Source organism: Perognathus longimembris, chromosome 6, assembly GCF_023159225.1.
Source record: "Perognathus longimembris pacificus isolate PPM17 chromosome 6, ASM2315922v1, whole genome shotgun sequence".
NCBI classification, from domain to species: domain Eukaryota; kingdom Metazoa; phylum Chordata; class Mammalia; order Rodentia; family Heteromyidae; genus Perognathus; species Perognathus longimembris.
The window spans coordinates 76,019,549-76,046,768 of record NC_063166.1 but is presented as its reverse complement, the minus strand read 5'-3'; the positions used below and the strand labels follow the sequence as shown (position 1 = coordinate 76,046,768).

The 27,220-nt window shown below is 53.9% G+C and overlaps 1 protein-coding gene across 4 annotated transcripts; it reads left to right on the top strand.

The window, feature by feature from the left end:
* The first annotated feature begins 510 nt into the window (after positions 1 to 510).
* Ada (adenosine deaminase) lies at positions 511 to 26,806 on the top strand. Of its 4 annotated transcripts, none has more exons than XM_048349480.1 (12): positions 511 to 619; positions 14,450 to 14,511; positions 17,236 to 17,358; positions 20,844 to 20,987; positions 21,570 to 21,685; positions 22,909 to 23,036; positions 23,571 to 23,642; positions 23,728 to 23,829; positions 24,058 to 24,122; positions 25,429 to 25,558; positions 26,019 to 26,118; positions 26,527 to 26,806. In XM_048349480.1, exons 1-12 carry the CDS (start codon positions 551 to 553, stop codon positions 26,541 to 26,543), a joined length of 1,128 nt encoding a protein of 375 aa, XP_048205437.1. In that variant the 5' UTR covers positions 511 to 550; the 3' UTR covers positions 26,544 to 26,806. The 4 variants fall into 4 exon arrangements, with proteins under 4 accessions (XP_048205437.1, XP_048205439.1, XP_048205436.1 ...); XM_048349482.1 differs by having other exon boundaries at positions 512 to 619; positions 26,530 to 26,806; XM_048349479.1 differs by lacking the exon at positions 26,527 to 26,806 and having other exon boundaries at positions 513 to 619; positions 26,019 to 26,341.
* Positions 26,807 to 27,220: the final 414 nt, after the last annotated feature.

The following is a 27,220-nucleotide window of genomic DNA, read 5'->3' as shown; positions in this document are numbered from 1 at the left end:
TTAATAAAGGAATTACATACCAAAGTGTGGGCAGGTGTCACCGTTCATAGCAAAAGCTACTTCCTGCCTTTCTGCTGCCTATGGTGTAGGCATAGGAGTAAGCTTAGCAAGATTAGTTGGCTATGCTGAACCCAGTAAGAGTATCATTTTCTGTCTTGGAAGTTGCCTTTAGCAATACTAGAGGGGATGGAGCCTAGAGGACTTGTCTAGCATGTGAAAAGTGACTGGGTTTGATTCCCAGTACCATAAAACAATGATCACACACATAATCCCAGAAGGGAATGGGTGGGTAGGCCTCCAGCTTCCTGATCCTCAGCTGGGTTAAGTCCAAGCCATATTCTCTGCCATCTCCCAGGCACTCTGTGTAGTATCCTTACTGGACTGCTCCTTACTGGACTTCCCTTCTCTGCCTTACTTCTGCACTCCCAGTCCTGGGGTTCCTGGGATCCTTCCCAAACAAGCCAAATTTTGTCTCAGGCTCTGTAGCTTCAGAATTTCTAACACAGAGAGTGGAGTGCAGGGAAGGCAGCAATGGGAGGTGGAATGAAAAATGAGAGGAGCTATTGCCTTAGATAAGGGAGAAGAGGGGACCTGGAGAAGAAGGAACCTGCATGGGGAGGTAGGCCTGCCAGGAACCAAGACCTTAGTAGAGAGACAGTTGCCCTCATGACTAAGCATGATCTGTCTATGCTCACTGCCAACTAGACAGCCAGAAACCCACAGGCAAGGGTAGGGCCCGCTCCTGAGGTTCACGGTCTAGCTATCTCCTTGTTATCTCACCTGCCTAGAAAGCAGATTTCCCTTAGTCTAGGATCTGGGAAAGGTTTTCTCAGGTGCCAGGATAGGAAACTGAGATGCAGAGATATCACAGTTCTGTGCATCAGGTGTTTGGACTGAGCTTAGCCGGGTAAGCTCAGTCTGTTCTACATGCTATTGACTGAAGTCAGGTTTCCAGCTGGAAGCTAGTCTAGAGGGTCCAGCATGGCCTGGATAACATGTCTGATGTGTGTAAGGAAGGGAGGGGGTCTGAAAGGAAAGGCTCAGCTAGACTGAGGACTTCAGTGGTTGAATGTGGACTCTTTAAGGGGAGGATGACCTCTTGTAGCAGATCAGGTTCCAAAGAGAATGTTCCAGAGACCTAAATGGAAGCTGCAGGAGGATCCCCAAGGGGAAGTAAGTCCAGTAATGTGATTTCCACTGTCAAATGGAGCCCAAGAGCTTGGGGGGGGGGACTAAGACTCCATTACGCAGAGAGGAATAACAAAGGAGTTGTTGTCCAACTTCTAATGGACTAACAAGTCATCCGGGTGGCTAGGCTCTGGGGGAACAGGCTAAGCAAGCAGTGAGACTGACTTCCGAGAGGGACCAGAATGTCACAACAGAGGATACGGTAATTGGGTGAACAACGCAGATTCCAGAGTCAGATTCAAATCCACTCACAGCCAAGCCTGCTGCTTCTTTCCCTGAGCTTTCATATAATATAGAGGTTGCTCTGTAGTGCAATTACTGTCCCCTCCCCCCCACCTTCACTCAACATTGTTTCTGAGTAGACCAGCCGAGGGTTGAGGCTGGAGTTTTCTCGGTATCACTGCTGTCTAATAGTCCATGGTGTGAATAGTCCCCCTCCTGCTTACTCACCTGCCTGTGGGTGAGCATTTTGGGCTGTCTGCACTGCTCTCATTCTGAGCAGCGCTGGCCCGAACATGTTACACGCCCTGGTAAGGGTTCTCGGGGTTACTGTGTCCCCCTCTCCCTGACTCTCCAGCCCACCGGGTGGCCTGTCATTCCTGGTCACAGAGGATGGCCGTCCTCTCCCGGGGCATGGGGGGGAGGGGGGACTCTTTGGCTTCACCCTGCAGCCCCTACCCCTTCACCGGACGGTTTCCGGCAGCCCCTCGATCCCAGCTGGGGCCTCACTAAAGCGCCCTAATTGGTCATTTCTGCCGGGTGGAGCCCAACTCGGGAGGCTTCGGAGCCGCACGGTTCCCGGCCTCCAGCTCGGGCCGGCACTCAGTAGGCGTCCGGGCGGCAGCCGAAGCGTCGTCGGGGTGGCTGGAGGAGCCGGGAGGGGGCAGAGCACAGGCGGCTCGGCCGGAGTTTTCGGGGGCGCAGCGGCCCACAAGGTCTGGGGCATCCACAATTCCAGGAAATGCTGGGCGGGGGCTCCGCCGAGGCCCGGGTAGGCGGGGCCCTTTTGCGGGGGGCGTGGCCGGGATCGGGGCGTGGTTGTGGGCGTGGTTAGTTCTGGTGGGCGGGGCCGGGCGGGCGGGGCGGAGCCCGGCCCGATAACAGAGCCGCTGGGCCGGCCTCGGTCCTCCAGGGCCCCCGGGGACGCGGACCCGACACTGCTCCGGCGGAGACTCCGCGAGCTTCGGCAGGGCGAGCCGCGCCGGGACGCACGCTGCGCACCATGAGCCAGACGGTGGCCTTCGACAATTCCAAAGTGAGCACGGGCCGGGGCTCCGGGACGCAGGAGGGTCCTGCTCCTGGGTTCCCCAGGGTCGGGGGGTCCCAGGCCCACGCATCCCCACCCCAGCAGCACGCGGGGGCTCTTGCGGGGGCTTTGGCTCTCGGCTCCGGCTCTGGCTCGCCCCCCAGCCTATTCAACCAGCGACAGTGGGGCTGGGAGCGCCCAGAACCCGGAGGCTCCGTGGCCGGCCTCCAGTTCTGCCCCGGCCCCTGTCCTGCTGCCATCTGGGTCTCAGCCTCGCCGGCTGCCCAATGGGCACCTCGTGCCGTGGCGCCCAGCATCTGTGTGAGCCCGGGCTGGGGGGCCTGACGTCCACGGGCCTCGGGGAGGGGTGGTGGAGCCCCCCGGGGCCCCCCTCCACGGGGACCCGAGTGAGAGCGCGAAAGCAGCTTTGTACTTCAGCATCTGGGTGGCTTTGCCAGCGCCAGGAAACCCCGGTTTGTGGCTGCGCCCGTGGGAACCACGAGTGAGGTTGGCAGCAGCGCACGGCTCTCCCCGGCCCCGGGGAGCTGGGGCAAGGCCCCCTCCCCACGCGGGGGGCCCTGGGCCTCCGGACACCGATGGTAGGCTTTCCTGGGAGGGGGGTGGGCATAGCCAGACACAGCCAATGGCCCTGAGGCAGAGCCCGGTGGTTTCTCCACCCACTAGCTAGCTGTAGCATCTTGGGAACCCGGGAATTAAGGAGAGTCTGGGCGCACGTGGCCGGCTTTGCGCACTTTCAGATTCTGTCCTGGGCAGGGCAGGGCCCTGGAGTCAGCCAAGCAGAGTTTATTGGTCAACAAGGTGTGAGACTGGGGTGCCCGGGGGAGGAGTCAGAGGTTGTCAGCCTCAATTTACGGTGGTAGATATAGGCTAGGCGACAGACTTCACAGTCCGGATTGATAAGAATCTAGCCCAAGAGGGAGGGGGAGTGGGCAGGCCTGGGCCCCCACTACCCATGCCCTGACCGGAGAAAGTACTCCCCTACTCCCTGAGGGAAGTGGGGCTAACCCTCTGGCCCCATCCGTGCCCCCTTACATCTTGTCTGGATGCCCTGAGACTCTTTTTTTTTTTTTTTTTTAGGCCAGTCCTGGGGCTTGGACTCGGGGCCTGAGCACTGTCCCTGGCTTCTTTTTGTTCAAGGCTAGCACTCTGCCACTTGAGCCACAGCGCCACTTCTGGCCGTTTTCTTTATATGTGGTGCTGGGGAATTGAACCCAGGGCTTCATGTATATGAGGCAAGCTCTCTTGCCACTAGGCCATATCCCCAGCCCGGGACTCTTATTAGTGCTTCCTTGCCTGCTCAGGACTCTGCCCTTGGGTGGGAACCACTTTCCCTAATGGGAATACAATAGATGGAGATCCTGGACTTAGGGAGGTGGCAGCTGATTACAGTTCATCAGCACTTGCTGTGTGCTCCCGTTTGAACCTGGGATACTTGGGGAGCAGCTCTAGAGGAGGTAATGTGACCATGACCCCTGAGTTTGGGGGCCTTGGCTAGTCCTCTCAACTGATTCATGCTGATGGGTCTTTTCTTCCCCAGAGCCTCACCTAGGGAATGGGCCTGCAAGGGTAGGTCACAGGGGTATCTGGATGCTAATCAGTGATGCTTGAACGTAAAGATAGCGTCTCCTCTGACAAATCTACTATCATGGGGAAGGAATGCTGCTTTAGCCGGCTGGGAATGTAGGAAGGAGCCACTGTAACCTAGCTAGCTGTGGGCAGTCAGCTCATGAGTGTAACTCTGGGAGTTTTTTTTTGTTGTTGTTATTTTTTAAAAATTTTTATTGTTAAACTGATGTACAGAGAAGTTACAGTTTCATACCTGGATACATTTCTTGTACTGTTTGTTGAGTGTAACTCTTTGTATCACTATCTGGAATTTACTGAAGGCCGGCTGTTCTCCTACCTAAACACAGTAACTACCTAAGTCCATTTGATCCTGGAAATGACCCTAAGAAGCAGCCAAGTGTCATCCCTATTTACCAATGTGTAGACAGACACAGAGAGCTTAGCGAGGCTCAAGATCGCACAAGGAGGAAGTAGCCAAATTGGGAGTTGAGCCCAGAGAATACTGGCTTCAAAATCTACACCCACAAACCAGTTGCCGTGGCGTAAGCCTGTAATCTCTGCTATCAGCGATTGGGGTCGGAGGATTTTGAGTTCCAGACCAACTTTAGCTACATAATGAGATCACACTTCAGGAAAAAAAAAATCCCATGCCCTTAACCATCTCTCCTAAGCTAGCTCTACTGGACTTTGGGGAATGGAGGTGCCAGCACCCACCTCCTGGGCCTTTGCTGTATTCTTTTTAGCTTCTCATATCCATTACCTGCCAAGACTTGGTCAGCTTTAAGAAGGAAGTGCAGGACTATACTCTCTATATGCCCAACAACACAAGAGATGGAGATTAGTAGGATTGTGGTTCAAGTTTAGTCCGAGCAGAAAGTAAGTGAGGCCTCATCTCAACCAATAAATCTGGGCATGGTATCACACAGCTATCATCCCAGCTACACCAAAGGCATAAAATAGGAGAATCATGTTCCAGGCCCACATGAGCAAAAACATGAAACCCTGTTTGAAAACTGGGCCCTATATTAAAAGAAAATAATAAAGCAAAATCAACCAGGACCATGCCTCTCAAGTGGTAGAGCATTATCAGCAATGCTAGTCTTGTGGTTGCTGTAGCAACTCTGACCACCTTGGGCACAGGGATGGATCCTAGGTGCCTTCAGCAACTTACGTCTGGAATCTTGGGTGATTCATCCAGCTGGGTTCATCCCCACTCACAGAACTTGAGAACTAGCGAGGTGAAGGAAGGGCCTGGCCTAAGTCTCCCCAAGGTTTTTACATCTTGGAAAAAGCTGGCCAGCTTGGGGAGACTTAGTTTCTTAACTGTCTCTTCTTCTTTCACAGGGCACCGGGGCTACCTAAAACACAAGTGTGCCTTTATTTCCCTCACATTTGAATGCTCACTCTGTACTAGGCACTGTGCTAGCTGCTTTGCATGCAGTGATGTATTTTATGCTCCCATCAGCCCGCTGGGGTATGTTCTGTTATCTTCATTTACGTAGAAGGAAATTGACTGTGGAGAAAGGGAAGTGGTCAAAGTGACAGCACAGACTTGAACCCGGATCCACTAAGCCAGCAGTTTAACTGCTTTGCTGATTTGCCATTCCTACTGTGGCTTGGAGCTGGGGGGGTGGGGGCGGGGGTGGTGTCAGAATCAGGGCTGCTGCCCTGGCAGGTATCTCGGTCTGGGCCTTCAGACAGACAAGAAGGGATTCCATCCCTGCCTCCCTGCTTGGTAACTATAGGAACTCAGACAACAGATCTGAATCTCAGCCTCCTCCTTGGCATGATGGAGTGGAGACGCCAGTGTCCTGGGGCTTCGGGGGGGAAACAGTTGTGCCTGTTGCTCTTCTCCAGTGCCTGGAGGGCGGCAGTGGGTCCTTGGGTGTGTGTTTCCTTCCTGGGGGCTGCAAGGACCCTGGCAGGCCTTGCCACCTGTAGTGTTGCTCTCCCTTCTTGGCTTCCTGAGACAAAGCCCCTGGGTGCGCCGCTCTGGGCTCTCGGTGCCTTTCTGTTACCACAGCCACCTGCTGAAGCCAAAATGCCCCTGGGAAGAGCCTGCCTTACCCATTTTGACTCATGTTTTGGGGGGAGGGGAGTGATGAAGATTACGTTTCATTGTTTGACAGAAGAGGAAGGAAGAACCAGAGAGGGTAAGAGGCCTGTGGTCACACAGGGAGGCAGGGAGGCCAGCTAGCCTCCAGGTTCAGTCTCCAATGTCAGCATGAGAGGCCCTCTCCGTGAGTTAGGAGAGACTTGGCCATCCATTCGCGTGTCTCAAGTAAGGACACCATGATGCTCTGCTCTTGGACAAGGGGGAAGAGTCCACCAGGGGAGCCCAAACTAAGGTGTGATGCTGCTTTAGGGGCGAAGCAAATCAGCCCCACGTGCTCAGAACCGCTGCAGGGTTGGGCAGTCTTTGTGGTATGCGACAGGAATTGAACTTGGGCCCTGCGCTTGAGTTCTGACCTGCTTTTTGTTTTGTTTTGCTCGAGGCTAGCACTCTACCACTTGAACCACAGTGCCACTTCTGGCTTTTTCTATTTATGTGGTGTCGAGGAATCGAACCCAGGGCATCATGTATACGAGGCAAGCACTCTACCTCTAGGCCACATTCCCAGCCCCCTGACCTGCTTTTGAAGCAGGAGAGCCTGAATGAGTTTTACTTCCCTGTACGTCAGCTTTCCCCCTGCCCCATAGGAATCATACCTGTTCTTATCTCTCAAACACCAGGCGCAGGCCTGGAGCCATGCCAGCTTGCCAGCCACCGCTGCTCTTGAGCGGCAGCAACAGTGCCAGCTCAGTACCTCGCTGGGTAGGAGGCAAAGAACCTGTCACAAGGGCGAACACTTCCAGCTTTAAGGTCACACGACTTCCTGGCTATGGGGTTCAGCAGTCTGTGACACTCATTAGTCTTTTCATGACCTAAGGTAGGTTTCCTTATCTCTCCGAGCTTCAGTCTTGTCATCTGTAAAGTGGGCTGACTGGGCTGAGTTCCCAGCTTATTGCCCGGGTGAGTTTTCTCAGGTGAAGACTTACCTGGCGGTGTGGGAGGCCTCTGAGGAGCTGATGCATAGCAGCGAGGGCCCCATCAGCCTCCCCACCCCCACCCTCCAGGAGCACAAGACAGTGGGAGACTGCTCAGCCCCTTCTACACTGCACCCAAGTAGGCCAGAGCTTGGAGGGCTCCCTGCAGGAGGTGGAGTTGAAATGTTTGTTGGCTCAGGGATGCTATTTCCTGGCCTCATCCTAAAAGTCAGCTGAGAGACCCCGGGGGCATCCAGCACTGAGCCCTGTGCCACCAAGTTCATTGCTAAGAGCAGAGCTAGAAATGGGGGTGCTGAGGGCTACAGCGGACCCTGCCAGACCCAGGGTGGGGAGGTCAGCATGGTCTCAGCCTCGGCTGATGGAGGACTGGGAAGGAGAATGCGCATTTTGCTGTGCTAGACACTGCAGGTACAACAGGAACTGCTAATGGGAGACAGACAAGTTATATAAATGAGAAAGAAGCCAGGGGAGTGGAAGCAGAACAGCAGTGCGTGCAGGGCCTGGATGCCTGAAGAGAGGGTGTCTGCTTGCGCTTGCTCCGGAGGCAGCCAGTCTTGCTGCCTGAGTCTTACCTGAGACAGATCTGGAAGTAGCTGGTCAAGGGACTCACCTGGAGATGCCGACCTACTACACTGCTCTTGGCCATATTGTGGCTTGAATTCAGGCCTTAATTAAGCTCTTGAGCAGCCCTGCCCCCAGTCCCTTTTTGCTTTATTTTTTTTTCCAGGTAGGGTATTGTAGGGTGTGTGTGTGTGTGTGTGTGCGTGTGTGTGTGTGTGTGTGTGTGTGTGTGTGTGTGTGTGTGTTGCGAGGGTTTGAGCTCAGGACCTCCCACTTGCTAGGCAGGTACTCTTCTTCTGAGCTACACCTCTCTCTCTCTCTCTCTCTCTTGCACTGGTTGTTTTAAGGTACGGATTTGGGTTTCCTTGGGCCTGCAGCTGGACCAGGATTCCTCCTATTTGGGGCTTTCCACTGTAGCTGGGATGACAGGCATGTAGCACCACGCCCACTTTCTTTCTGTTAGGATGGAGTCTCACAGACTTTTCTTCGCCAGGCCTAGCCCAGAACCTTGACCCTCCTGATCTCAGTTGTCTTCATCACCCGAGTGATAGGGGCACAGGATTGTGCCCAACTATTGGTAGGCATGGGGTCTTGAGAATGTTTCTCTTGGGCTGGCCTCAAGCTACAATCCTTCTAACCCTCTGCTCCCCAAATATCTAGGATGGTAAGCGTGAACTGCCTACCCAGCTGGACCTTGCGTTTGTGCCAGGCTGGCCTGTGACTGTGATCCTCCTGTTTATGCCTCCTGTGTAGCTGGGATGAAAGGCGTGCCCCGCTACACCTGTCGCTAGGCACTGCCAAGAAAGTTTTTGAAAGCCAAGACTCAGTGCTTTTCTTCAGTGCCAGGCACATATTAAATGTCTGGTGATCACTGAGGTAGTTAGTTTCCTGTTCACATGGCCCTGGGAGCACTTCCGGCCCTCCTCACAGCCTTCCCAGCTCTGCATCAACCGCACAGAGGGCAAGTGCCAGGGAAGTGATTCTTCTCCAGCAAGGTCAGAAAGTCACTCACGGGCTTGGCGCCAGGGCAGGGCTGTGGCTGTGGGCAAGACTTGGGCTTCGAGGTGGAAGGACTTGGATTTCAACCTTGCTCCTCCCCCTTCACTCTGTGTCACCCCGGGAAGGTCCTTGAACTCCTGTAAGTGGAGCTTAGCAAGCTCATTTCCCCATCTGCCACTAGGGCTAGTGTGCACCGTGCCTAGGCGTCTGGATTCAATGAGATCAAGTCTGGTGATTAGCACGAAGCTCTATTATTGATCATTACTACTGCCATGTTGTTCCTGTCTGTTCCTCTGTAGACAAGGAGTTCAAGAACCAAGCCTGGGTTCAGACTCTGGACTGATTGGGTCTTTTGATAATTCTTTGAGCCTCCATTTCCTCACCTGTAAAATGACAATGAAGCTGGGTGCTGGTGACTCCCATCTGTAATCCTTGCCACTTAGGAGGCTGAGATCTGAGGATCATGGCTCAAGGCCAGCCCAGGCAGACAAATCTGAGAGACTTATATCTCCAATGAACCAGCAAAAAACCAGAAGTGGAGCTGTGGCTCGAGTGGTAGAGCACCAGCCTTAAGTGACAAAGCTAAGGGAGAACACTCAGGCCTTGAGTTCAAACCCCAACATGCATATACATACACACACACACACACACACACACACACACACACTCCCTTTGTGATTCTAAGGATGAGGTAAGACATGCATAGCATACATTCAGGTATTAGAGGCTCCTGCTGCTTGTTTATACAGAATAGCACCAGGAGGGCAGGGGCCCACCCCAGTCCACAAGCTTGTACCCAAAGTTCATCTAGGGTGTGTGGGCAGATTTTTCGGTGGCAGCTTTCTAGAATGTTCTATGGGAAGCTCGCCAGAGTTCATGCCACCTATTGAGGTGACTCGCAATTCTGCCTCTCCCCCGGGTGACTGAGACCTGCGGGTCACAGTGGTCAGCACCGGAGGAGCTTGTGGCCTGCCCAGGCTGTTGGAGACCTTCCCTGCACCGCTGCCTGGGAGGCTCTGCCTGCTGACACCTACTCAATTCAGATGGGGCGAGTCTTGCTCACATGTTCAGCCCCCATCTGGACCCCTCACGAGCGCTGTCTCCTGTTCAGGATTCTTTCCAGCCAGCTCCCCACCCAGCAGCCAGGAAAAGCTTTTAAAACACGCCACCCCGATTCAAACTGTTTGTGTTTGAAGTCTTTTACTGCAGCCATGAGCTAGGTCTCTAGGCAATGCCCGGCCTGCTTCCTGATTGAGATGCTGAGCACCTTGCAGTGGCCCCGCTTGGCACCCTTCTCCCTCTCTGGGCTTCTCCATGGCTGACTCTCTGTGTCTCTTCCTCATGCACTCTTTTCCCCATTGCTCTCCTTTCCGGTGTGAAGTTCTCCAACTTGAAGCTCTTCGTTCCGTGTCTTCTTGCAGTCCTGTGACTGAGTTCAGAAAGACGTGTTTGCTTGTGCTCTGGGAATAGACAGCCCCAGTGTGAGCAGCTCCCGCCAACCTGATGCAGGAAGTCCTGGCTCACACCCGCTCATCACCAGCCTCCAACAGGGCTTCCACTTCTCATGGTCATCAAGGCCCGGGAGGATGGGGCAGTCTGTGGGGTCCTGCATGGACGTTTAAATGTTTTGTTTTCCCTGGAAGCAGCCATACAGACCTATTGTGCCCTTCAACGGGGGGCAGCTGCCCCAGTGACACCCGTCCGCACCCCCCCCCCCCAGCAACCTGACGTAGCTCCTCTGTCATCCTTCATATGTGGCCAAGCTGTTCCTACCTCCAGGAAACAGCTCTCCACACACACACCTCTCTCCAGCCTCCTTCTACGCCCTTTGGTTTGTTTTTGGTTTGGTTTTTTTTTTTTGGCCAGTCCTGGGCCTTGGACTCAGGGCCTGAGCATGTATGTTCCCTGGCTTCTTCCCGCTGCCACCTGAGCCACAGCGCCCCCTCTGGCCATTTTTCCATATATATGGTGCTGGGGAATCGAACCCAGAGCTTCATGTGTAGGAGGCAAGCACTCTTGCCACTAGGCCATATTCCCAGCCCAACGCCCTTTGTTTTGTACAAGGTAGCTCAGGCTAGTCTTGAACTCTCAAGCCTTCTGCCTCAAGCTTCCTGAGTGCTGGTATTTCAGGTGTGTGCCACAGAGCCAGGCTCCTTCCAGGCCACGTGGTCCTCATTTCAGGATAAAATTCATGAAAAGAATCAAAGCTTTTCTCTGCTTTTTGCAGGTCTATTCTTATCTTCCGACGAGGCTTTTGCCCATGTTTAGGCCTCTAGACTGATTTTCTAGACTACTGTTCTCACTCCAGACTGCATGTTTAAAAAGAGGATGGGTTTATACAAAGGTCTGGGCTTGGTGGTTCGTGTCTGTGATCCTAGCTACTTGGATGGTAGAGATAAGAAAGTTTCCGTTTTAAGACCAGCTCAGGTAAAAAGTTAGCAAGACCCTCATCTCAACAAACAAGCCAGTGCGGTGGTGAGCCTCGATCATCCCAGCTACCTGGAAGGCCAACCACGGGCAGAAAGTGTAAGGCCCTATCTGAAAAATGACTCAAGCAGAAAGGATTCAAGTGGCAAAAGTACCTGCCTAGCAAGTGTGAGATTGAGTCTAACTTCAGTACTGCCCCACCCCCAAAAACAAAGAGAGGCGTCGCTCAGTGGTAGAGAGCATGACTAGCATGCTCAAGCCCCAGGTCTAATCCTCAACACTACAAAAATACAAATACATATGTGCACACCGGGGTGGACCCAGGCACTGGGGACTTGGCAGAGTTTGCCAAGTGCGGGTTTCTTTTGGCTGCCCTCACTCATTACCATGTACCAGGTAGAGATTTATTCCCTCCCAGGTCTAGAAGCTACAAGTCCACCATCAAGGTACCAGCAGGTACCAGGGAGGAGCCTCAGTCTGCAGGGCATCTGCCCATTCCCGGCGTCTCCAGTAGCACAGGCATTCCTGGCCTGTAGCCCCTGCCTTTCTGGCCACAATGGTGCTTTCCAGAGAGATCCTCTTGGTTTGGGACTGTGTTTCTGTTTTTTGTTTTGTTTTGTTTTGGCCAGTCCTGGGCCTTGGACTCAGGGACTGAGCACCTTCCCTGGCTTCCTCCCGCTCAAGGCTAGCACTCTGCCACCTGAGCCACAGCGCCCCTTCTGGCCATTTTCCATATATGTGGTGCTGGGGAATCGAACCCAGAGCTTCATTTGTAGGAGGCAAGCACTCTTGCCACTAGGCCATATTCCCAGCCCCGGGACTGTGTTTCTTTTTTTTTTTTTTTGCCAGTCGTGGACCTTGGACTCAGGGCCTGAGCACTGTCCCTGGCTTCTTTTTGCTCAAGGCTAGTACTCTGCCACTTGTGCCACAGTGCCACATCTGGCCGTTTTCTATATATGTGGTGCTGGGGAATTGAACCCAGGGCCTCATGTATAGGAGGCGAGCACTCTTGCCACTAGGCCATATTCCCAGCCCAGGACTGTGTTTCTGGACGTAACATTTTCTTGGTGTTCCTCCCTGCCTGCTGGACCATGGGCTACAGGACAGGACTTTGTCCTAGGCATCTCCAGGACCCAACAGGGGGCTCCCCAACTTTTTGTCATGTGCAAGACTCAGAGGTGACATATATTGAGCATTTTCTCTGTTCCTAATGCTTTATGGCCATTCATGAGACTGAGCCTTGCAAAGCCCAGGGAAGAAGGGCTTTGTTCTCTGGGTAGCAGCGGAGGGACACAGAGACCATGAAATGACATGGCTTTTTCAGGTCACTCAAGCTGAGAGGGGGAAGAGCCAGGATGCCAATCCTCACTGTGAGATGCTCCCTTAGCCACAGCCCCTCCCTGCCTCTGGTGAGATCTTCCCCATAGCACTAGAGACTCAAGGAGGAGAGGCCACTCCCTGTTGCTCACACTGCTGGCTGCCAGTCAGTTCTGAAAGCTAGGAGCTTGGGCATTCCAAAATGTGCTGAACTCACTTTGAGAATTCAATATACCTTTGGCCGAGTGGGACTTGGACTCCCTTGGTCAGGGCTCTTGACAACGAACTTGATCCCCAGCTCTGATGTGAGGAGCGCTCTGTCTGGGGCCAGCTGGGTGGCTGCTTGCAGGAGAGATCTGGTTGCTCCCAGGTCTCCCCATAGGAGGCCCTGCCTGGACTGAGTTTCTCCTACAGGAAGCACGTCCTGTGGGTGATCTTGAGATAGCTTGGGCCACCATCTCCCCAGTGGCTCCTCTGCTAGCCAGATTGTTTATCTGGGTCAACAGTGTCAAGAGACAACTCCACCCTGGCAGAGACGGCTGTTGAGAGTTTTCTGGATCTCCTGGCCTGGGAAAGGTCCTGTGGTTCATGGGAGAGAACCAGCTGTACTGCTCTTATCATGGCACACATCCTGGCTGAGATGAAGGAATTCTTTCCTTAAACTATACCTACCCACCACCACTGTCTTTTTTAAATCCTTACAACCACTCTTGGACAGGGAGATGTAATTGCTTCTTGTTTTTATTTAAGAAAATTGAGGCTCAGTGAGGTTATGCAACTTGTCTGAGATCATATAAACCATTACCAGAAGAGCTGGGAGTTAAGCTAGACTCTGTTTATACACAGCTTTGGCTTTTTGGGGGGAGGTTGGAGTAGGCAGTCCTGGGGCTTGACCTCAGGGCCTGGGTGTGGTTGTCCCTGAGATTCTTTTTCTCAAGGTCAGTGCTCTACCACTTGAGCCACAGTGCCACTTTTGGCTTTTTCTAAGTAATTTATTGGAGATGAGAGTCTCAAAGACTTTCCTGCCTAGGCTGTCTTCGAGCTATATCCTCAGATCTCAGCCTCCTGACTAGCTAGGACTGCAGGCACGAGCCACCAGACCCGGCTAGCCATAGCCTTACACACAAGGTGCTGCGATGGAGCGGGGGCATGCAGGAGGTGGTCATCCCGATGCCCAAGTGGCTAGGCACCCGTGGCTATGCCTGTAATCCTAACTACTCAGGAGTCTGAGATCTGAGGATTCCGGGTCAAAACCAGCCTAGACAGGAAAGTCTGTGAGACTCTTAACTTTAACCACCAAAAAAAACAGAGTGGAGGTATGGCTTAAGTGGTAGAACACCAACCTTGAGTGAAAAAGCTAAGGTACAGCACTCAGGCCCTGAGTTCAAGCCCCAGTATTAGCACACACACAAAAAAAAGAGGGGAAAAATAATGCCTAAGTACTGGCAACCCTTTCTAGAATATTTTAAAGATCTTGTGTTGCCAAATATTGATTTCTGATCAACTAGACTCCAGTAGCACCTGCTTCTGAAAATGGATCTGATATCGTTCAATTATTCCTTTATTTGGGGCCTTGCATCTGCTAAGCATTCGCCCCCCACCATAGAGTTACATCCCCAGCCCAGAGCCTGACTGTTGTAATGCATTATAGATAGTCCCTAGCTCAGGGATCTGCCATTAATCCTATCAGTCAAACTTAAGAGTCCGGTTAGTGACACGGATGAGAGCGGAGGCTGGAGCACTTTAAGCTGGTCAAGAGCAAAAGCTTTGGGATTGGACTTGAGTGTGAATTCTGGTTCTCAATTTTTCATCTGCGATTCAAGTGGTTACTTACTTGCTGTGTGATGTTGGGCAAGACATTTCATCTCTCTGAATCTCAGTGTCCTTGTCTGTAAATGAGATAGAGTTTAACTCACCCCTCAGGTGAGACTAAAACATAGTGTGTGTGAAGGGTATAAGCTAAGGGTCCAGGAGAAGGTGGCTGTCATCATAATGTTGCTATTAGCTAACCCCAAGGGGTCTCTCTCTCTCTCTCTTTCTACCTCTCCCCCTCCCTTTCTCTCTGCTGTCTTACAGGTGGAGCTTCATGTCCACCTGGATGGATCCATCAAGGTTAAAACCATCTTATACTATGCCAAGTAAGTCCACAGACAAGACCTGCCCCCCCCAGGGTTTAGGGGGGCCTGTAGCTCCTCCTAGGGGCCCCTGGAGAATACCAGGGGCCCCCCCCCCAGGTCCTTCCAGGGGCCCTGTGGGAATCAAGCCAGCTCTGGGCCAGGAGAAATGATCTGTGGAGACACTGACTCTTGATGACTGAGCCAGTATAGACCGAGAGTGATCGCAGCCCTCCTCCTCTGGAGCTGCTGGGGAGATGAGTCCCCCTATTGCGCCCCACACTTGTGAGTGGGGAGCTGCAAGGACTCACTAGCTCTGGCACTGATTGAAACACTGTACCCTCACTGAGGATCCGCTCAGATGTTCCTGCCCCTTGGGAGGGAAGTAGTTCACTCTCAACTCCAAGACCCCCGGAGAGTTCTGGTAAGCCCACCTCCTCCAGCTTGCTACACTTCCGGTGATCTCTCCTTGCCCTTGGAAGCTACCACTAAAGTGATCGGTGTCATTTGTGTAGCACAGCCACGCCATCGGCACTTTCCTGGTTAACTGAACAACTCCTCATACCACCTACTTCACACATGCATACTTGGCAAGTCCAGGGCTGAGATTTGAACCCAATGTCCTGGTCCAAGTCCATGTCAGCACTGCAGCCAGAGGTTAGCTCAGACCTAGAACATGTCACTTAATAATTCTATGATTAATCAGCACCTTATGGCCCTAATGAGGGGCACGAAGGTTCTGCCTTATCTCTGCCTGTCCTTTGGCCACTTTGAGCTGCCAGCTATTGCCATAGGCCCTGCCAAGGTTAGAGGGGGGTAGCCAGAGGAGATCTAGTCAGAGCACTGGTGTTCAGGGGTCATGGAGCACTTCTTGGTGGGGACAGGAAGGCCAGGGTGTCCCAGGTGAGAGGAGGAGGTCAGGGAGTCACCAGTGTGGCCTGCTTTTCCTTGGCTCTGCCACCTGGTGGGCCCTGGGGGGCATGGCAGGTGCAGTATGTGCAGGCAAGGGGTTGTAAATAGATGTCTAGATGGGGTGGCCAGGAAAGAAAGGATGAGGGGAGACCCTGGTCCGTAGTCCCCCACACCAAGCCAGGCTCAATCCAGGGGCCATCTCTATCTCCATGATTTTTCACATCATTTCTTCTTTTTTCATTCTTTTTTTTTTCCAGTCCTGTGCCTTGGACTCAGGCCCTGAGCACTGTCCCTGGCTTCTTTTTGCTCAAGGCTAGCACTCTGCCACTTGAGTCACAGCACCTCTTCTGGCCTTTTCTATATATGTGGTGCTGAGGAATCGAACCCAGGGCTTCATGTATAAAAGGCAAGCGCTCTTGCCACTAGGCCATATTCCCAGCCCTCATTTCTTCTTTTTTCAGTCTCTGGGATCCTGCCCTTTCCAGGGGCTTCTTCCTTCCTCCTCAGAATCCTTTACCACGTCCAAAGCCCATAGAGTCTGGCCACCCTCCCCTCCCGTCACTGGGCCGCTCTGAGCCACCCTTGTCCCTCCATTGCCTCTGACAGGATGGCCTTCCAGTCTGCCGGGCCACAGGACTGTAGTGTGAGCCGCTGTCCTGGAACACATTGGCAGCTGGCTCCCCTGCAGCCTCTGCAGGGCCTCAGGGCCGGATGAGGCCTCCGGCAATATCTCTGGGGCCTGCTGCACTGGGAGACCCAGTTCGTCTCCATGGTCCCTAAGCAGCTTTCTTCTGTGTGCCCCATCAACCCTGTAGTGTCTTATGGGGTCCCAGCCACAGCAGGCTGGCTGGCAGGGGTATGACAGAGTGGCCTTGGCGGTGCCTATTGGGCACCTATAGAAACTGGGGCCACCAGGTAAGGGAAAAGGGACATATCTGGGGGGGGGCTAGGGAACAGGCATTTAGCAGGAAAATATTTTATTATTTATTTTTTGCAGTGGGGATTAAACCCAGTGCCTCACACATGCTTAGCAGGCGCTCTGCCCTGAGCCACCCCAGCTTCTGAATGTCCCTGGTATGAGGGGCACCTCTATGGCTGTCCCTCTTATCTTCAAGACAGTGAATAGACATCTTCCCCGCCACAGGAGCTGGGTGGAGCCAGCTCACACCCCACTTCCTGAGGCCACGGGGGGAGGCAGAGACACTGCTAGCGAGCAGAGCCCTCCAAGCCAGAGGGCCGTCCCAGCGACCTTCCTGAGCTGGGGGCTGGCATGTTGAGGGGACAGGTCCCTGAGCTAGGTGGCCAGTGTGCAAGTCCTACTCCAGAGCCGCACCCTGGGCCAAGCAGGCCACTGCACTGTGCCAGCCAGAAGGAGAGCAGAAGGCGAAGTCCTGGTGGCAGCTCCTGTCCCCAGAAATTGTGATGCTTAGGCTACTGCCCCTGGTCAACCCTGAGCGGGCACCCGTCCAGCCGGCTCTGTTTGCTGCTGGGGCTGAGGAGGAAGTGGGTGGGCTTGCTCTGGTACTTACCATGGCTCCAAGGATCAACCCACCAGAGCCGTGAAGGGCATGCGTATGCATACACGTGTGCACACAAGTGAACTTTCACCCCTCGCTGTCCCCTTAAGATATGCTGACTTGTCATGGCTTAGGGCCAGCAGTCATCCTGGAAGGATTCCAGTCCTGATTCTATTCGCCTTGGATCTTAGTTTTCCTATCTGTTGAAAGGAGGAGTTAGATGGGAGATATTGCTGCTGGGTCACAGGGTCCTTGCATCCTGTCCCATCAGGCCTGGCTGGGTCCTGGACTGGTCCTTCATCCTCAATTCTGTTTACAGGAAGAGAGGGATCCCCCTCCCAGCTGACACGGAAGAGGAGCTGCAGAAGATTATTGTCATGGACAAGCCAGTCAGCCTCCCATACTTCCTGACCAAGTTCAATATCTACATGCCCGTAATTGCGTGAGTGGCCTGCGACCCCCAGGTCGGGGGGCAGTATCCATCCCTGTGACTAGGACCAGAACTGGCCCTTAGCATAGGGTACTGCGGGAGGCTCCCTGAAAGCCCAGCCTTGCCATCACCATGCATGGTGGAACTGGAATGAAGCTCTCCACTGCCTTTGGGCCTTGTGTTCCTTTATGAAAAGTTGCTATAGTGAGCTGAAATGCATTCTACGTCTATGGAGGAGTGGCCCGATATGGAAATGGATAGATCCTAGAATCTGACTCTTTCACGGAGTGATGAGAGTATTAGTTACTTATCCCTTTCTAGGCCTCAGTTTATCCCTATGTACAATAGAGCTGTTTAACCCTAGCAGGTGCTTCTTGCTTCAAAGGCCATGTCTCCCTCCATGGACAGTAGGGGCGGGGCCCTGGTGTGCCTAGTGACTCTCGTGGCTTCCATTTAAAATAACAGAACATCTTTAGACATATAGACATATATGCTGCCTAAATCATACTTCCTCACAGGGTAGATATTGCTTTTTTTTTTTTTTTTTTGCCAGTCCTGGGCCTTGGACTCGGGGCCTGAGCACTGTCCCTGGCTTCTTTTTGCTCAAGGCTAGTAGCACTCTGCCACTTGAGCCACAGCGCCACTTCCGGCCGTTTTCTATATATGTAGTGCTGGGGAACCAAACCCTGGGCTTCATGTGTACAAGGCAAGCACTCTTGCCACTAGGCCATATTCCCAGCCCATTGCCTGTATTTTTGTTGCTGTTCCAGTACTAGGGCTTGAACTCAGGGCCTGGGCACTGTCCCTTAGGCTTTTTCACTCAAGGCTACACTCTACCACTTGAGATATAGCTCCATTTCCAGCTTTTTGGTGGTTAATTGGACTTAAGAGTCTTAGGGACTTTCCTGCCATGGAAGGCTTTGAACTTCAGTCCTCAATCTCAGCCTCCTGAGTAGCTAGGATTGCTGGCATGAGCCACTGGCATCTGGCTGACATTGCCGAGATAGAAATAGAGGTTCAGGACAGGGTGATAGCCGTCTCAGGACACACAGCTGGCCAGACATACATCTTATCACCCTGATGTCACCTTAAGCCTTCTGGGATGAGGCAGAGTGCCCCAAGGCAGGCAGGAATCAGAGATCTGGCAGTTAGGGCTCGGGGAGCTTGGTGAGAAGCCCAGGGATAGGGAAATAAGAGGCACAGGAGGAGGAAGGGTAGCCAGCCTAAGCAGGCTGGTGGGATTGATGTCATATTCAGGGGTGACATCTGAGGTCAGGTTTGCAGGACAGGGCAAGCATGGGTTGTGAAAAACCAGCAAGGAGGGTGGTAGTCCAGGGCTGTCAAACATTAGACAGGAGGGGTCCTGGCTCCTATTCAGTCCCTGGGCTCAGTCTGAAAGACATAGCTGCCCTTGCCTTGGCCCTGCTGAGCAGACAGACTGGGCCCCACACGTATGTAGGCAGGCTTCCTGTCCACCAGGGGTCCTGCATGTACTTACCATCTCTCATGCCACCCAGAGGCAGAAGGCACAGGGCAGAAGGGACCTCATGCCCTGACGGCATGTGCTGGGCCCCTGGGGCCATGGCCCACTAGAGGTCATACCATCCCACGGTACCATCGAAGATATCAAAGAAGAAACCCTTGGTCCAGGTACATTGAGGTTCAGGGAAGACATAGGGTGAGAGCAGGGTCGGAACCTAGGTCTCCTGTGCAGGGGTCCCTGCACCCCGGGTGCTCTCCCAGCCAGCGGGAGAGGCAAGGAAGCGCACCCTGCTGAGTGTGAACCCAGAATAGGTAACGAGCCGAGAGTGGCCCGCACCCAGCCCAACCCAACCTTTCGCCGGCAGTTGGACAATCAGACGACTCAGGAGAGGTTCAAGACTGCTCTCAGTTTTAGTGGGGCGGACCCGATCTTAAGTATGGGCAATGGCAGCAGGAAGAGGAGGGTGTAACATACCTAGCCAGGGGCGATGATTGGCGGTCCAAGCTGTCAGTCAAGGGCGGAAGGCCATGGGACCTCCCTAAGGGGCGGCCTAAGTACTAGCAGGACCGCCCCCAGGTTACTGCCGGCAGCCATCTTGCTGCACATGGTCTTAAGGCTGGAGGTGTGGCCAGCTAGAGCCGCCTTTCCACTTCCGGACCCAGAAGGCAGGCGGGGCTAACCGGGATCCCTCTTCCGGGAGGCGGTGCAAGCAAGCATGCCCCCAGGGACTGAGGCAGGTGGGGCTCTTCAGGGCCTCACTCCCAAAACAACCACACACCTCCGGGGCGCGGACAGGCGGGGCCAGTCAGTGTGCCCCACATCCTGCCCCTAGTTCAGGGCTTCATACTAGGAGGGGGAGACTAGAGGATGGGGTGGCAAGAGTACAGAAGGATTCAGGCCCTTGTCTTCCTGTTTTCTTATTGTGGCGGGTGAGGAATATTGCTAGGCACTGAAAAGGACCCAGGAGTGGGCACTCCAGGGTGCCACAGGGAACTCTCCTGACCCTGTGAGCCCCAAGGCTTCTCCTTGCTTCCAAACTTTTCGACATTTCCGTGTGTCCCCATGGTCAAAGTCAAGGCTGCTATGTCAGTTCACAGGACCTTGAACACAAGGGGCCTCACCTCCTGCTCTTCCTCCCCTGTCCTCAGAGGCCCATGGTGTGTTCACTCTTTGGGATGGGAGTAGACTGGGTCTACTAGATTTTCATCTATGCTGGTGCTGATGGAAACCCGTACAGCTCACTCTGTGGTTTCCTCCCGGCGCTCATACTCATTCCTAACAACTAAAACACTAGGCATTTGTCTCCTCCATGCCAAGCACAGGCCTAGATGATGTTTATGATGTTTGGCTGGTTTGTTCTCACATCTAAGGGGTGGGAAGCCACTAGGACTCAGAGGAAATGAGGGACATACTTTAGTACCTTAAAAAAAACAACAATCAGGGCTGGGGATATGGCCTAGTGGCAAGAGTGCTTGCCTCCTATACATGAAGCCCTGGGTTCAATTCCCCAGCACCACATATACAGAAAACGGCCAGAAGTGGTGCTGTGGCTCAAGTGGCAGAGTGCTAGCCTTGAGCAAAAGAAGCCAGGGACAGTGCTCAGGCCCTGAGTTCAAGGCACAGGACTGGCCAAAAAAAAAAAAAAAACATAATTGGTGGGGGTATGTATGTGTTGCTGGAGATGAAACCCAGGATTGGGAGATCGTCCATCCACAGAGCACTCCTCGCTACTGGTTTGCATTGTTAAAGGCTTGTTCTAGCCGCTGCGTGGGGGAGAATGGGGGCAGGCATAGAGACAGAAGGCAATTAGGTCCGGGGAGGGTGGGGGTGGCATGTCATTGCAAGTAGAAATGATAGGACTTGCCCAGCTTACCCAGCAGATCCCAAAGCTTGGGGCTGGGAAATGAGGTCTTGGGACCGGAAGTAGACCTGATCTGCCCAGGCTTGAGGACAATCTCTTTTGCTCAAGGATCTTGGAGAAGGTTGATCCCTCGACCCCTTTCTTCTCTTCCAGGGGCTGCAGAGAGGCCATCAAAAGGATAGCCTATGAGATTGTGGAAATGAAGGCCAAGGAGGGTGTGGTATACATGGAGGTACGCTACAGCCCCCACCTGCTGGCCAACTCCAAAGTGGACCCCATCCCCTGGAACCAGCCCGAGTGAGTGACCGTCATGGGAGGGGCTATGTGGAGGGTGTGGCTGGGTGGCCCAAGCCAGACATGGAAGTAGCAGGCTGCTGAGGGATGGGGACAGCCTGACTCTCACTTGTGGCCCCTGATGGGCCTCACTTGGCTCTAAGACAGACAAGAACCACCCCCCTCAACTTGGGTAAAAGCAGAAGGCTGTATCTCGATGCCATACTTCTGCCTGCTGTGAGGAGCATTAACCTGCTGCTGGTCTTTAACAGTCCTGCTCCACCCTATCACTGGAGTGAGTCTGGCCCATTCTCACCCACCTACCTAAACCCCTCAGATCTCAATTCTGATGTATACAGAAAGTGGGGACCACCAGGCTTTAGCGTAGCCATGCTCCTCATTCCGGGGTGGGGAGGGCTGTGTCTGACATCCCCACACCGGGGTCTAGAAGTGTCCAAACGAGTGCTAAGGAAGAAGGCGGGGGTCGCCAGGATGGGAGGGCATCTCTGTCAGTCTTCTCTTAGGAGGGCTGGAGGGAGACTTGTTCTTTCCCTGGCCCAGGCCCAAGCTTTCCTTGTGCCTCACCCTCTTCCTCTCCCCACACAGAGGGGATCTCACCCCAGACGAAGTGGTTGACCTAGTGAACCAGGGCCTGCGGGAGGGGGAGCAGGCCTTCAATATCAAGGTCCGGTCCATCCTGTGCTGCATGCGCCACCAACCCAGTGAGTACCCGCCCGTGCTGCCCGGCTGTCCACCCATGGGTCTGTGCCTGGCTCCTCTGGTGCCCCTGAAACAATACCACAGGCCTCTTAGGCAGACTCAGCACTTCCAGGCGACACTGTTCTTCCCCCAGAAAACAAGGCCTTGACAGCCACATGACCTCCAGGAAACTCAAACCCAAAGGATCCTGAACAACTGAAACGCATACAAGCCCAGTCTTCCCTGGAGACACTGGAGGCCTGGCCTCCCCCTCCCTGGGCCATGGACGGACAGGTTTCTGCATAGCTCTGCTTGCTGAAGGGTCTCCTGGCCACGGACATTGACCAAACCACCATGGCTTGAGCTTCATGGTTCTGAACCTCTGTGCAGCCTTGAGCAAGTCAGGCCACCTCTCTGCCCTTCCGTTACACTTTGTGCCAGGATGGCCTCATCTAATGTCTTTCCTCTGCCCTAAGCATGGGTAGGCATCAAAGCCAAGGGCCTGTTCCAGGAGGGCAGAGATTTACCTACATCAGAGACTACCACTGATTATTCCCATTTGACAGATGGGGAAACCAAGGCAGAGAAAGGTGAAACCTCTTGTTCCTCAACCAAGAAAGCACAAAGCTTGTGTTCATTCTTTATAAATGCATGAGTAGGGCTGGGGATATGGCCTAGTGGCAAGAGCGCTTGCCTCCTATACATGAAGCCCTGGGTTCGATTCCCCAGCACCACATATACAGAAAATGGCCAGAAGTGGCGCTGTGGCTCAAGTGGCAGAGTGCTAGCCTTGAGCAAAAAGAAGCCAGGGACAGTGCTCAGGCCCTGAGTCCAAGGCCCAGGACTGGCAAAAAGAAAAAAAAAGAAAAAAAATGCATGAGTAACTTTAGGGGCTCAGCAATATAGTGAGAGTTACAGCGTTTCCTCATCATGTAAGGGCGCGGCGAGCCTGCCCCGGGGAGTGTCGCAGGCACTGAGCGAGGAAGCAGCTTATCCGTCACTCGCTAGCCCCAGCTCTGTCCTGGTACTCTCCATACAGACCTTGGCACAGTCTCGCCATGGCCCTGGGAAGGAGGAATCTGAGGTTCAGGCAGAGAATCTGCCAAAAGCCATGTGGTTAGAACACAGCAGCCGGTATCTGAAGACGGGATGCTGGCCCTATGTCTTGTTTGGGCCTCGGGCAGTGGTGTGGGACAGCCAGCAGGGGACCAGTGCTGCTGATGGGGCCCTGGGCATCTCCCCACAGGCTGGTCCCTTGAGGTGCTAGAGCTGTGTAAGAAGTACCATCAGAACACCGTGGTGGCCATCGACCTGGCTGGTGATGAGACCATTGCAGGAAGCAGCCTCTTCCCCGGCCACATGATGGCCTATAAGGTGGGCCTGTGGAAGGGGGTTTGCTCCCCTGGAGGAGCTGGTAGGGAGAACATGCATGGATGGGCAGCGTGGGACTCTGACCCCCCTCCCCAAGTGTGTCTCTGTTGGAGTTGGGGGTCTGGAACGTCATATACAGAAAAGCCTGAATGTGGTATTGGGAGTGTTGGTTGGTACTATGTCTGCCTATGACTTGCTGTGTGGCCTTGGATAAGATTCTCTCTCCTCTGGGCCTAGTTTTCCGGTTTGAAAGTGCCATACTTCCTGTTTGGCTTTGGTCCCATTACATTTTGTGAGTTTCAATTCCCCTTTGTGTAAGATGGGTGTGATAATGTTTAGGGGTGCTAGAACATGTATACAAACACTTTCAAACAGCACCTGGCACTCAGTGACTATGTGATAAATGCCAGGGGGATCAAGGCCAGGCTGCCCTGTGCTGTTGAAGCCCAGGCTGTCAAGCCTGCCAATGCTTAGCCATGAAGTCTGGCAGAGGTGGGGACTTCCCAGAGACCCCTGACATGGCTCTTGTCCTTGTAGGCGGCCGTGGAGAATGGCATCCATCGCACTGTCCATGCTGGGGAAGTGGGCTCTGCCGAGGTGGTGCGAGAGGTGAGGAGTCACTGGCCAGGGGGCCCCTTCTTCTTGCTTCCTCCATTCCTGCTCACCCCTCTCTCTCCTCTCTGCTTCACCACAGGCTGTGGATGTCCTCAAGACTGAGAGGCTGGGACATGGCTACCACACCCTGGAGGACGAGGCCCTTTACCAGAGGCTGCGAAAGGAGAATATGCACTTTGAGGTAAGGGGCCGGGGCTGGGAGGCACTGTCTCTGCTAGACAGAAGCTGGTCCCTGAAGATGGAGAAGCAGGGGGGTGCTGGGGTTGGCCAGTGGACATTCACAGTAGAGGATTCAGAGGCCACAGCAGTAGCAGGGCCAGTGCAACCTGGCAAGAATGTGGCACGGCAGATGGCCCTGCCACTGTGGGGGGTGCCATCCGCAGTGCCAGACACACACCTGCTCTTGCAGATCTGCCCCTGGTCCAGCTACCTCACAGGCGCCTGGGACCCGAAAATGGAGCATGCAGTTGTTCGGTGAGATGTTTTGTTCCTGGAAAGCCATGGATGTGGGGAGTGCAGGGCCTGGGCGCCAGCTCAGGCTGGGTCTTAGTTCCCAAGTCTCTTTGCTTGTAAAGCAGGTGTGACTGCCCCCATCGACAAATGCTTACATTTACTGTAACTGGACACTGGCCACCCTCACCCCTCCATCCTAATTAGCAGAGCTAGGGGCTCCACAGCTCGCTCAGTCCCACAGTGGCACGGAGTGAAACTTCCACACTCCTATCTTGTTTCCTGTTCTGTGCTCCTGGTTCAACTAGGCATGCCTGGGTGCTAGCTTGAGGCTTGCCCCTGGACAGTATCTTCCAGACGACCTCATTCCATGCCATGTCTAACCAGGCCCCAGGCCCTTCTTTGTTCAGTAACTGAGCCCTGGGACACGATACCAGGTAATAGGAAGGCAAAGCTGCCTTCTGAGGCAGTAAGAACTCACAGTGGTCAGAGCGGCACTGGTCTGTCAATCAAGGCCATGTGGAGGGGCTGCGCTCTGAGGCTCTGCTGATGGCAAGCCAGCAGGCCTGGCTTAGCATGTGATGTGGTGTGGTGTGGTGTGGTGCCTGCCAAGTGGAGGTTCTTGGAGACACGTGGGAGGTGGTGAAGCGGGAAGGTCTAGGATAGAACCCAGGACAGTGACATTTAAAGGACAGAAAGAAGGAAAGCCAAAAGTATGGTGTCATAGAGATCTAGGGACAAGACCAAGAGGAGTGAAGTGTCCAATTCTGCCACACAAATCAAGGATGGAGGGAGCTAGGAAAGAGCCATTAGATCCAAGAATCCAGGGTTAGGAAGTAGAACTGTGGCTCAAAGTGGTAGAGCACTAGCCTTGAGCGAACGCTCAGAGACAGTGTCCAGGCCTTGAGTTCAAGCCCCATGACTGACCAAAAAAAAAAAAAAAAAAAAAATCCCGGGTTGGGTTGGGAATGTAGCTCAGTGTCAAAGCACTTGCCTAGCAAGTACAACATCCTGGGTTCTATTATCCCCAGTACCACAAAGAAGGCTGAGATCTGAGGATCACTGTTCAAAGCCAGCCTGGGCAGAAAAGTCGGTGACACTCTTATCTCCAATTAAATGGCTCAAAGTAGTAAAGTAATAGCCTTGAGTGGAAAAGCTCAGGGACTGTGGCATTAAGCTGTGAGTTGCTAGCTGAGTGGCTCTGGAAAAAGTCCCCAGAGTTCTCTGAATTTGTGTCTCTTCTGTACCAGGATCCAGTCCTTCAGATCTGAGGCTGCGGGAGGATAAAGGGGGCTGGGTGGTGGTGAAAGGAACCTTTCCCCCTCCCCAGGTTAAAGAACGACCGGGCTAACTACTCGCTCAACACGGATGACCCTCTCATCTTCAAGTCCACCCTGAACACTGACTACCAGATGACCAAAAGGGACATGGGCTTTACCGAAGAGGAGTTTAAGCGGCTGGTAAGTGAGGGTGGGCTGTCACCCTGATGCCTGGCCCTGGGGGGTGGAGCCCCAATGCAGGGCTTGGAACCTCAGGATTACTGGAGTCTGCCTAAAACGGTCCAAACCTAACCTGGGTCAGATGTTCTGAGTCGGGTGTTTAGGCTTTGCTTCAGTCCAGTGCCCCCACTGGACACCCTCTCCCTGAAGTGTGCTCAGCTGTTTCTATAGCCTCGGCTGAGTCTCAGTCCTGGGTTCCAGTGTCCCAAGTCTGTCCCCACATACCCCTCTGAATTCTTCCAGGGCTTGGCTGGCCTCCTGCCCACATCGGTGTCACGTGGCAGGTGGCACTGCTCTGGTGCTTGCTGCCATGTGGCTCGGGATTCCCTGCCATGTCCTGTGAAGAGTGGGGACTGTCCTTGGGTCACCAAGGGCCCCCCCCCTTGCTTTGGCTCCATGTTTCCCTCTCTGGCCCTTCTAGAACATCAATGCGGCAAAGTCCAGCTTCCTCCCGGAGGATGAGAAGAAGGAGCTCCTCGAGCGGCTCTATAAAGACTACAACATGTCTCCCCAGGAGGCTGGTATGCTCCTGCCTGGGTCTGGCCAGTCGCCTGCCCTGGCTCCCGCTTAGCTTTCTGAGACTTCTAGCAAGAGCTCTTCTTGGGCAACACCAAGAACGTGTGATGACTGCCTGGCCCTCTGGTGGCCACCTCTCAGCAGTGGCTTATTTCTGTGAAACTGTTTGCCTGAGGGGAAACTTCCCAATGGCCAGTCCACACCACCTGGGGCTGTCACCATGGCTGCCTGAAGCCAGGGGCAGGGAGCTGGGCCAGCTCCTCTGTTCCTACCTTCCTGGGCAGCCTGTACTCCCTTGCTCAAAGGCTCAGTCCTGCCACCTGTGGAAGGGAGTTCCTTCCTGGGTTTGGAGTTCTGTGATTTTTACGCTGTCCCTGGTGCTGTGCGTTGCTGACTTCTCCTTCTCTGACCAGCAGGTCAGGACCCCTGAAGATGACATGCCTACTTCCGTGGGATCAGGTGACACTCTGGCCTTTATTCCTTCCAGGAAGACTGAGCCAACAGTCAGCTCCTGATGCTCTTATAGCTGTGTGCCTGTCTGTGGACACACAGACCCCTGCAAGGCCTTGTCTGTCCTCTCATCATGTCACATGCCAAGGGCAATATGCAGCTGAAACCTCCTCCTCAGGCAACTCATGCTAAAACAAAATCTGGTGCTCAATAAAGCAGTTGGTGGCTGCTGTGGTTGCAGCACATGGTGTGTGCTCTGGGGCCTGTGACTTGGGTAGCGAAGAGAATGGAAGGGCACTGGGGATGCCACACTGGGCAGTCTGCTTGGCAGCAATGGCCCCAGAGCCCCATGGAGGCTGTGAATGGAAATTCAGAGTCTGCAAAAGAAACTAGGCCTCCTAGGTGCTGTCCACTTAGATGGCCCCCTGCGCTCTTGGTTCTGTTTGTCTTTTGCTTTTTTTGGTACTGGGGATCAAACCAAGGACATTGCACTTACTAGGCAAGCGCTTTGCCACTGAGCTACATCCCAGCCCTTGCGCTCTTGGTTCTACTCTGGGCTTAGATGGAAACCTTGCCTTTGGTGCTCGAAGTGATGGGCTGCGGGACTGGGAGGTTGAGTGGGAGAAGGGCTCATCAGACACTGAACCAGCAGTACTG